Raw genomic sequence first — 12197 nt, 5'->3', positions numbered from 1 at the left:
TCAGACACAAAGAAGTACTAATCCATCAATTAAGAGAGCTGGTATATAAGAGTTATGAACCTCAAATTCTTACCTAGATTTTCTTAGAAATCACAATTAAACGCTTCTTCAGATCAACCCCAATGACAGCCTGCAGACGAATCCAAATTGACCCTGCTGTTTTTTTCTCTTTTAAAAGAGTGTTAGAAAGCATAAATATAATCAAAGAAGATGAAAGATTGAATATAATTAAGGTAGCAAAACTTCAGTTCTTGAAACTTGTAAAACAAGTCCTTTTTCCTTAAAATACAAAGAAAATTATTTCATATACATAACATGGATAAAAAGGAGATTTTTCTTGGAGAAAAAGATACATTTCTGATTTCACAGTCAAAAATAGTCATCTTCCTCTTCATAGAAGTTACAGGACAAAAGTCACATTACAGTCCAAACAAGTAGTCTTTTTTTATTAAACAAGTTTTAAGTAGTTGTCTGGTCCCTTTAGCTTCTTGTTCACATGTAGTTTATCATAAATAAACAAACAGCCATCTTTTTCTCTAAACTAATCACATTTTTTTTCTCTTCTATCCAAAACATACACAATGGGGCAACTAGGAATGCTAAAATTTCATTTTCAATTTAAAATTGATCACAATCTGAAAAACATAGAGAAATATGACCGATATTTATTACTCCTTAGCTGGTGTATTTTGGTGTTATCTACAGGACATGTCCAATATTTTAACCTTTTAACTCTTTAATGACAGCAAGGTGAGCAGGAACTAACTGTGTTACCCCAGAAAATGTCCAACTTTTGAGAGGTATATATATATCAGGAATATGTTCAAATGACTTCGATAAAAATAAGTGATGCACTCTCGATAAGAAGATTTACTACACTTTAGATAACTGCAAGGGACTTGAACTAGTTTGTAAACAAGAACTTTGATTATGCATAGAAATTGACTATTAATTTGAAACTGAGTTTCTACTGTAAATAGAAACCATACCTGATGGTTGGTTCAGCTTTGATCAAATCTAGCTTTGGCCAATGAGCCCGCAACCTGATTGCTTTCTCTGTAGCAGTATACCATTTTCCTTCTCCTTCCATGGCACTATCCAGATTGTACTTATATACCGTAGTATTTCCCACAAGTTTAGGATGTGTTTCATTCTGAATTCATCAGAGAGTTATATGACACGAGACTCGGTGGGAAAGGGAAATGGAAATATTGAAAACTGCAGAGTGAAGTACAGAGGCAATCAATATGCACTTGGTAATTGAGAATTATAACACAACGAACATGTTAATAAACCGTCCAGTCAATCATATCTAGCTTGCTAGAAAGTTACAAAAACAAAGAACAACAACTAGCAACATAACACAGGTAAAAGTTAGGTCCTTTAGTTATTGTAAAAAAAAAAAAAAACAGAAAGAGACTAAAGTTTCTAACAAGTTACAAGTGACCTCTCCCCTTCTAAGCTAACAAACGGTGATATATTGCTTCCCATGCACACCGCATTCCTTTAACTTGCATGATCAGCTCCTCTGCTGCAATGAGAAGCATATCAATGAGTACTTAAAATGTGAAAACATCCCGAGGCAATGTAAGAGAAGAAACAAGGAGCATAATTAGTGAGCAATAAATTTAAGACAATTTGAGTCTTACCTACAATCATCGATGAGGACACTAAGGCAATCATTCCCCATGCTCTCTTGCTCTTCTTGAATTTCATTCACGGAATTTGCTGCAGTTCTTCTGCAATGATACAACTCTATTGACTCCAAGGTATAAATTTCTCCAAAGTCTTTAGGGATTTCCTCCAGATATATGCATGTTCTCAGAACTACGTGTTGCAGCATTGGGAAGTTAACACTGCCAGCTCTCCACTGCTTCATATCATTCGTCCTGATTAGGAGGAACTTAAGTTCATTGAAAATATCTCCCTCATTTAATCTCCATACATCACCATAAAATCCGTAGTTTTTGATTTTAAGTACTTCAAGTTTTGGCAACTTCACAATATTTGCCATGTCTTCCCAAGGTAAGTAAGTATAGCTTAAAGTCAAGCTCCTCAGAGATGTAGGTAAAGTATACTTACATGGGATTGGGAACAAGTATAGGTCTTTGCATCTGATCTTCAATTGTTCGAGTCTTTTTAAACAGGCAAGGCTATTTAGGTGCTCAAACATCTTCTCACCCTGGCATTCCTTTTGACTTCCATGAAGTTTAAGCGTCTTAAGATTTGGAATAGCAGAAAACAATTCAAAAGTACAGCTAGACAATCTTAGACAGGAAAGTCCTTCCAAATTTTGTAGCTTATTTGATGGATTTTTAGGGAGAGAAATTGAGTGACTCACCTTAAGATCCCTTAAATGTTTCATTTGCCAAATTGTCTCATGTATAGTTGGAGGATTATAACCTAGGCTTCCAACAATGAAGACCTGGAGATTATAAAGCTCAGACAACGACCCGTGAGGATCATCACAACTGCGTAATTGAAGGTATCTAAGATGTACTAATTTTGTTATCACAAGAGGGAAATCTTCAAACCCATACTGAACGACTGACAACACTCTTAACAATTTGAAGCAAGCCAAAAGAGGGACTTGTTTAGAACCTAATCCACGGAAGAAATGCATAGTGCGGGTGAGATCAATTGATGATGACTCCAACAAATCATTCTGATAAATGTTTGAATGGAAACTGTAACGACAAACATGATGCATCTTTGCTGAAGGATCTTTAGTAACCTGCAGGAACTTCTCTTTCTCAGCTTCTCGTAAAATTAAGTCACGAACAAGATCATGGACACCACATGATTTCCACTCCCCATTAAATCTCCTGTTTCTAACCATTATCAGATTCCTACTAACAAGATCTTCCAAAAAATCTCTTCCCACTAATTCTTCCCATAGAAAACCCTCACAAACCCATAAGTTGATCAATTTCTCTATGTTAACATCACTATCTTCCGGAAAGACTCCCATATAGAGGAAACATGGTTTAAGATGATTAGGTAAGTAATGGTAACTCATAGCAAGCACTCCTAAACATTTATCTGATTCATTAGCAACAACTTTACTTACACTTTTGGCAACATCTTTCCAACTTTCTTGTGTTCTTTCAATTTTAGAAAGATGCCCCGCGACCACTAGAAGAGCTAAAGGTAGTCCTTGGCATTTTTGTGCTACTTGCTTCCCAATATCCTCTAGTTCAGGAGGACAAACATGTACTACCCCGAACACCGTTTCATGAAGTAACTTCCAACTGTCATCTGCATTCAAGAGGCTAACCTCATGAGGTGGGGTGTCAGGGTCAGCATGCGTTGCCACACCTTTGAGCCTACTTGTCAAAATGATTCGACTCCCATTGTCATCGTCAGGAAAAGTTCTTGACATAAGATCCCAGACCTCATTACTCCAAATATCATCCATGACAACAAGATACCTTCGACCCTTTAACTTTTTGTATATCATATCCATCAATTCATTATCAGTCCCTTGTTTGATCTCATTAAAAATACAAGAAACAACACCTAACAACAAATATCTAGTTTGGTATTCTTGAGATATAGTCACCCAAACATGTATGTCAAAGTGATTCCTGATTTGAGGATCATCATATGCCATTTTTGCAAGAGTTGTTTTGCCTATACCACCCATTCCCAAAATGGGGATAATCTCTCGAGTAGACATCGACCCTTTTAGTCGTCTAATGATTCTCATGAGGTCATCTTCGAGACCAACGACAACACTTTCTGGATTAAGTTTTGCAACATATCCTGTTTGCAGATCCTCATTTGTAGGATTACTATAACCTTGAACCTCATTTGTACCAAAACTACTTCCCATCACATTCCTCTTCATATCATCAATCTTTTCTACTAGCAGTAACAGAGTTTCACATAATGCCTCTCTTGCATTTCCTTTTTCCAGTTTGTTAATTTCATATATCTCTAGTTCTATCGCGTCCTCTGCTTCATTAACTGCACTTTTCATCTCTCGTTCCAACTCTTCAACCTTTACACAATCTTTCCTTCTCTTGCTAGTGTTCTCAACAAAGTCTTGGAAATATTCAAGACTTTCAAGGACAGAATCAACCATTTTCCTTGTTTCATCACTTATCCAATGTGGCTTTAGCTGCACAAGTTGCTTCAAAGTTAGTATAAGAGAAATCACAGCATCATAAGCCATCAAGATTTAGCAAATTGAATAAATGCAATCAAAATAAAGAAGAAAAGAAGCTGAAATGTGAACTATGGATTCAAGGTAGCTAAAATTTATTGTTCTTGAAACATGAAAAAGAAGCCACATGACCATTCAGACATGTTTGTCTTTTAGTAGTATTAAACAAGTTCAAGTGGTAGTGTGCTAGTCCAATAACATTTTTGCACATTAAATAAATGCAATCTATGGCCTTGAGAGCACCACTTTGAGTACTCTCAATTTTAAGAAAATGGTCTAGTTTAACTTAACAGGAAATTTAAGAAAATAAAAAAGACTTTTTAATCTTGTAATCCTTATTTAAATTTATGTCAAACGTATTAAAATGTTCTTTAATATTATAGGTTTAAACATGTCACGTGAAAAACTGAAATTAAAATATTGAGGAAAGGAGTTATTCTTTTTTAAACAAACTAAAAAGGAAAATCGGTCATTCTTTTAGAAACGAAAGAAAGTAGTAAATTGGGAGGAGGGAAAGATGCAAGTTTGAAAATGATGACCAAAGTCACTTTCATTTTTTTTATAACAATAAATTCATTCAGTAATTACAAGGAAGTCTCTTATAAATCATCCAAGACTTTTAAGGCACTAAACTCACTTTATTTGCTTATTTAAACCTAAGTAGCTATTACAACAGACTTCAAGATACCAAATTTAACCAGGCTATTACAAAGCACAAGCACTAATTATTATTCTTTACTACTATTATGTCCTCCTTTATCTTCCATGTAACTTGTCATGACCCAAGAGGGTGGATTATACAAAACTACTACTAGTTGATATGGGCTCATCAGGGTTTATAAGTCAAATCGTCAAGTCAAATCCAACCGATAACGAATTAATATGAATTAGATCAAATTGAAAAAAATCCAATTTGTGATTTGATTAGATTAATTCGGCGTTGAAAATAAAACCTGACTATTTTTGGATTAATTTGTATGTTGTTTTGTATTTAGAATGGAAGTTACAATTACATTGTTATAGATTTCATATCAAAAGTTAACAATCTACTTCGTATATAGTTTGTTTTGTATTCAATTTGATTGTAGCCTTTAATCAGACAAATTTAACATATTACACATTGATATCTCAATATAAGTATTTTGTACTCATGTGCTATATTCTTTTTGAAGATTCTTATTCATACAATGTTTTTAAGTTAAGTTTTAGCCTATCACATAGATAAGTGAAAAATATATTGGATCTATTTTTCAATCATGTATAATTGTAAGAAAATCGAAAGAACCGACTAAAACAAAACCTAAAAAATTGACTGTCCTGTTGGTTTGATTTAGATAATAAATTTAATAAACCGACATAATTAATTTAGTTTACTTTTTAATAATAACTCAAATCAAAACAAATTTCTATTCCAGAATTTTGCCTCTGCTGATATGATAGAGTTAAGAAAAGTTTTTTAAAAAAATTATAACAAGAAAAACTATAAAATAGAGAAAATCGCGTAACTAAAATCTTTACAGGTAAAGCCAATAACCATAATATTGAATATGAAAGAGAAAAGAGAATATTCATTCCCAATTGACGTACTACAAAGATTAAAAGGAGCTAATAACTTTGATGGTCGCTCAACTATCCGTTTTTTTTATATAAAGTCACTCAATTTTCATTTTCAACTCAGAAGTCATTTAACTATTACTTTTTTGCACAGAAAGTCACTCAACTTATTTAATTGTTTTTTTCATTAAAATTTGTTAGAGCCGTCAATATGGGCTAGGCCTGTTGGGCCGGCCTGGCCTAACCCAGGATTTAATAGGGCTGGGCTAAAAATTTTGGAGCCCATTTTTTAAAAAAGGCTTATTAGCCCGGCCTGAATAAGCCTGCTGATTTGTGGGGCTTGAGAAATATAGGTAGGGCCGGCCCATGGGGCCAATAAAAAATTAATTAAAAAATATAATATAATATTAAAATTTAAAATTAAAGAGATCCAAACTCAAAAATCTATTTAAAGTTTTTTAGGAAATCACTAAGTATAGAAGCTGCATCCACCATGAAAATGTCCAAACACTTGTTGCTACTCGAAACTGGTTACATGGTTTTTCTCAAACTGATAATATATTTTTGTGTACATTTAAATATTATAATTCTCAATTTAGTTATTTTTTAATATTTAACTAATTGAAATCGCATATAAATTACATATGAAAATGAAGATGTTAAGACAACCTTCCCACAAGTTGATTCAGATATGCTTGATAAAGATGATCATAGCTATTTATGTTTTTACTTGAAATCAAACTTAATAAATATTATAAAGATAATTTTATTTGTGGATTTGATTAACAAGTAGTAACATTAACACCATGTAATATTGTTTTGTCGATATTTATGATAATATTTTTAAATTATAATTTTTAATTTAATTTAATAATTATAAAAAAATATATAACTTTTAAAAAAGTAGGCTGGCCCGGCAAGCCTGTAGCCCACGTACTTGTGGGTTGGGCCGACTGTTTTTTGGCCCACACCAAAAATGGGCTAGCCTGGCCTGACCCGTAAAATGTCAAAGCCTGTATGGGTTAGCCCGGATGGGGTGGGCTAGTCCATATTGACAGCTCTAAAATTTGTTGACATGGAATTTTAATTATTAATCAAAATTTTAAGAACCAAATATATATCCATTTAAATCATATAATGACCCGCCCCATTTAACCCGACTCGCTATAAATATAATATCAAACTTTTTATTTTACCATTAATTTCCTAAATCATTTTCCCTTGTCTCTCCCATTCTTTCCCTCTACATTCTTCTTCTCTTTTCTTTTCTTTTCTAATTTCTCAATTTCAACTTCTTCTTCACATATCAATAATATATCAAGATTGTGAAGTTGGGAAGACAATTATTTGATGCATAGGGAGAACATAGAGATTGTGATATTAATTGAACAAATAGACACAAACGTCCTACGTGGCATCCTACATGGAAATTTGTGTCCTATGTGGTGTCCTATGTGTATTGTGACACGTAGGACTCGTGTGTCTATTTGTTCAACTTTATACAAGTTTAAGTGCTTATTTGTGCACACTCAAAGTTGGAGGACATAAATGTAAAATGAGGTTAAGTTAAAGGGTATATTTACGTATTATGCCAAAAATATATTTGATCTATTTTTCAGTAAGAAAATCGAAAGAACCGACTAAAAGCGAAACCTAAAAAATTGACTGCCCTGTTGGTCTGATTTAGTTAATAAATTTAATAAACCGACATAATTAATTTAGTTTTACTTTTTAATAATAACTCAAATCAAACCAAATTTCTATTCCAGAATTTTGCCTCTGCTGGTATGATAGAGTAAAGAAATTTTTATTTTTATTTTAAATAAAAATTATAACAAGAAAAATTATAAAATAGAAAAAATCGCGTAGCTAAAATCTTTACAGTAAAGCCAAAAACCAATTTATTGAATAATGGAAGTATTTTAAATAACTATGTCGTATGTCGATCAGTAATTAAAATTCAAAATCTTATGTCGATGAAAGAGAAAAGAGAATATTCATTGCCAATTGACTTACTACAAAAATTAAAATCATAAAATAATAATTATAAATTTAAATAATAAAATTATTCCAAGCAACAAATTAAAATTTAAAAATATAACTAAAAACTTTCGATCGTTAACTTCTAATTATAAATATAAGTAATTGTTAAAACCAAAATTATTTTTATTATTTAATTCATGTTTAGTTATAAGTTGTATGCGTATAGAAATAGAAATAAGAATAGGAATAGACGGTCCAACTTCAAGTTAAAATAGGATTTGCACTATTATAAATAAAGGTTCTTTCTACTTATTTTTCTTATTTTCCTTCTCACGTAAGTCCATGACTAAATATATTTTCCAAACCTCTTATCTAAGTGTGATTTTTTCCATACTTTTTCTTCAATCCTTACTTATATTTGCAAGCAATAATAATAATAACAGAGAAATTTACATTGTACATCTTAAGTCGCCACCTAATGACTCGAATTTTAAAAATTTGAATAAATGGCATCATTCATTTTTGAACCTAAACGAATCGTCACAAATTATTTATTCTTATCGCAATGTGTTAAATGGCTTCGCTGCTAGGCTTACTATGCTAGAAGTTGCAGCTTTGAAAAATAGCCAAGGGATCTTATCAGTCCGACCACGAAAAAATTTTCATCCACAAACTACTCATACTACAATTTTTTTGGGGCTACAACAGAGTAATGGATCATCAGGTAGCTTATGGGAAAACTCAAATTATGGTAAAGGTATGATAATTGGAGTTGTAGATACCGGAATTATGCCTGATCATCCATCTTTTCACGACGAAGGAATGCCCCCTCCCTCTGCTAGGTGGAAGGGGAAGTGTGAATTCTACTCTCGGTCGTCTTGTAATAACAAACTTATTGGAGCAAGATATTTTCATGAATCGGGTAATGGGACACCTCTCGATGAAAATGGTCATGGTACACATACTTCAAGCATTGCTGCTGGAAATTTCGTCAATGGGGTGAATGTTTTAGGTATGGCTAATGGTACAGCGTCTGGTATGGCACCGTTGGCACACGTTGCTATGTATAAAGTCTGTTCCAGTATTGGATGTCCTGAGACTGATGTATTGGCTGCTATAGATGCTGCAATCGAAGATGGGGCTGATGTACTATAGATTTCCATTAGCTCAAAGTTTAATCAATTTTGGTCAGGTGTTATTGCAGAAGGTGGATTTACTGCTATGCGAAAGGGGATTCTTGTTAGCTGTTCAGCTGGCAATACAGGTCCATTACCAGGCACTGTAAATAATCGAGATCCATGGCTTTTCACCGTTGGTGCAAGTACTACTGATAGAAAACTAAGAGCCACAGTACGTCTTGGTGATGGAAAAGAAATTTATGGGGAATCAGGATTCCAGCCCAAAGACTTCTCCGAGACAATGTTACCCCTGATTAGAAATGTCAGTGATGCATTTTGCAGCGCGGAGTCATTGGAGAATATAGATGTTAAAGGAAAAATTGTTTTGTGTGTATCTGATGGTAATACTCGTCTTGTAATAACAAACTTATTGGAGCAAGATATTTTCATGAATCGGGTAATGGGACACCTCTCGATGAAAATGGTCATGGTACACATACTTCAAGCATTGCTGCTGGAAATTTCGTCAATGGGGTGAATGTTTTAGGTATGGCTAATGGTACAGCGTCTGGTATGGCACCGTTGGCACACGTTGCTATGTATAAAGTCTGTTCCAGTATTGGATGTCCTGAGACTGATGTATTGGCTGCTATAGATGCTGCAATCGAAGATGGGGCTGATGTACTATAGATTTCCATTAGCTCAAAGTTTAATCAATTTTGGTCAGGTGTTATTGCAGAAGGTGGATTTACTGCTATGCGAAAGGGGATTCTTGTTAGCTGTTCAGCTGGCAATACAGGTCCATTACCAGGCACTGTAAATAATCGAGATCCATGGCTTTTCACCGTTGGTGCAAGTACTACTGATAGAAAACTAAGAGCCACAGTACGTCTTGGTGATGGAAAAGAAATTTATGGGGAATCAGGATTCCAGCCCAAAGACTTCTCCGAGACAATGTTACCCCTGATTAGAAATGTCAGTGATGCATTTTGCAGCGCGGAGTCATTGGAGAATATAGATGTTAAAGGAAAAATTGTTTTGTGTGTATCTGATGGTAATACTTCTAGAATTGGTAAGGGACATTATGTGAAGAATGCTGGTGGTGCTGGAATGATACTCGTGAACGATGAATTGCACGGGTTCACTGTCTCTGCCGAACCACATGTTGTTCCAGCAGCACATGTCAGCTATACAGATGGACTAAAGATTATATCGTACATGAATTCAACATCAAATCCTCTCGCCACATTTTTATTCAGAGGAACCATATTTGAAGATGATTTTGCTCGAGAAGTTGCGAGCTTTTCAGGCAGAGGACCAAACAGGGCAAGTCCTGGAATCTTGAAACCAGATATTGTTGCTCCAGGTGTTAATATTCTTGCTGCTTGGCCAACTAAGTCTACTTTTAACATCGCGTCTGGCACGTCAATGTCTTGCCCTCATGTATCTGGAATTGCAACATTAGTAAAAAGTACACACCCTGACTGGTCTCCAGCTGCTATCAAATCAGCAATCATGACGACTGCTGATCTTGATGAAAAGAGTGACTTGTTCACTACTGGTGCAGGACATGTTAATCCCTCAAGAGCTAGTGATCCAGGTTTAATCTATGACATCAAACACGAGGATTATGTTCAGTATTTATGCGGTTTAAAATACCCAAACAAAGCAGCTTATATGTCTATATTGAGAAAAGTGAATTGCTTGTCAAAAATTGCTGAAGCAGAACTAAATTATCCTTCGTTTTCAATTGGACTTGGATTAGAAGCTCAAACGTATACAAGGACAGTGACTAATGTTGGTGAAGCTGTCTCGTCCTACGTTGTAGAGATCGTGCCACCCCAAGGAGTTGATGTGATAGTTGACCCTCCTCTCTTGAATTTCTCCGAGTTGAACCAGAAGAAAACATATCAAGTAACATTTAGCCGCGAATCAAGTAGTTCAACCACTAAATTTGTTCAAGGATACTTGAGATGGACATCATCCAAACACTTTGTTAGGAGTCCAATAGTAGTTACCTTCAAGTAGTGATCGATCAATATGTATATCCTTACGTTTTCTAGTTAGTATATCAGATTTTCCTTGGTATAATTTGAGAATTTTGTCCTAAGTCTTACAAAATCAGATAACACTATAATGAATAAAGATTTTAACGACAATAATATAATTATCGTTACGTTATAGGCATTATAGTTAACGGTAATAATAAATATGTGATTTATAAACAACATTCTATATAAATGTTGCTAAAGGTTTTAGAGTATTAAGAGATTTAGTAAGAGTGTACATAGGCGGTGGAATATTTTTGGAAGGTGTATATATTTAGGAGATTATTACATTATTTACAATAGTTTTTCATGGTCATCAAGGTTTAGGGATTTGTATATAACTTTGGCTACAACCTATTTAATAAGAAATACAGAAAGCATTGTCACCTTTTGTACATTCTTTCATGGTATCAATGGCTATAACCTAGAAATATGGTGGGCGACGATAAGAATAAGAATAAAGACGGAGGGGAGGCACTGGATCAGAAAGTAGAAAACTCCCATTAACAATCCGACTTCTGAATATCTCTTGCTTTCAGCAGATCACACATGAATATGTATAACTCCTGTGGTACTGAAGGGCGACAACTATGATGAATGGGCTAAGGTGGTGAGAAACACTTTTAGAGCCAAAAAGAAATTGAGTATTATTGGGTTTAAGTAAGGTGTGAATTGAGAAATAAGGCGAACCAAGTGGAGGAAAATGAAAAGTATTTCTCCCTTGTTGGTAGAAGAAAGGAAAAGTTTTGTCCTTATATTAGGAAACACTTCCCTAGCTTTAAAGGGTTAAGCAGAAGGTGCCCTCGCACCATCGTTGACTGGACCTCGGCTTCGGCAAATAATTTGATTGATAATTTTTTAGACAAAATTTATTTATCAATCTCATTAATTAATTTCCTTTTCTTAATATTAATTTGCTGAATTATTTATTAATTAATTAATTCATTTGAATTAATTAAATTCGCGTAACATAATTGACTATTAGACATCTCCAACCCATCTCTATTTTACTCTCCATTCTCTATATTTGGAGAGTAAAATAGAGAATGGGCACTCCAACCCACCTCCAAATCACCCTCTATTCTTCAAATTTAGAGAGGTGAATAGTAGCTCTCCAAATTTGGAGAACTACTATTCACACTCTCTATTTCTACTTTTTCATTATTTTATTATTATTTTTATTTACTTTCTAATTAACATATTATTTTACATATGATTCCATTAATTAAATATCTAATATTCATAATTCTTTTTTAAATGTAATATAATATTTTTTAAAATATTATTTAATATATACTATTTTAATTTCAAATAATAGTATTTTAT

The 12197-nt window shown here is 33.8% G+C and overlaps 1 protein-coding gene and 1 pseudogene across 1 annotated transcript; one reads left to right on the top strand and one right to left on the bottom strand.

Annotated features, from left to right (window-relative positions):
* Positions 1-2177: 2177 nt before the first annotated feature.
* Positions 2178-4177, bottom strand: LOC102601816 (putative late blight resistance protein homolog R1B-12). The gene is made up of 2 exons (XM_006366775.1): positions 2342-4177; positions 2178-2198 (listed from the first exon to the last, which is right to left on the bottom strand). Exons 1-2 carry the CDS (start codon positions 4175-4177, stop codon positions 2178-2180), a joined length of 1857 nt encoding a protein of 618 aa, XP_006366837.1.
* Positions 4178-8047: 3870 nt separating this feature from the next.
* Positions 8048-10851, top strand: LOC102601480 (subtilisin-like protease SBT1.2; annotated as a pseudogene).
* Positions 10852-12197: the final 1346 nt, after the last annotated feature.

The sequence above is a fragment of the Solanum tuberosum genome, unplaced genomic scaffold (assembly GCF_000226075.1).
Source record: "Solanum tuberosum cultivar DM 1-3 516 R44 unplaced genomic scaffold, SolTub_3.0 scf00684, whole genome shotgun sequence".
NCBI lineage: Eukaryota > Viridiplantae > Streptophyta > Magnoliopsida > Solanales > Solanaceae > Solanum > Solanum tuberosum.
The sequence above is the reverse complement of the archived record's forward strand: the minus strand, read 5'-3'. Positions and strand labels throughout refer to the sequence as shown.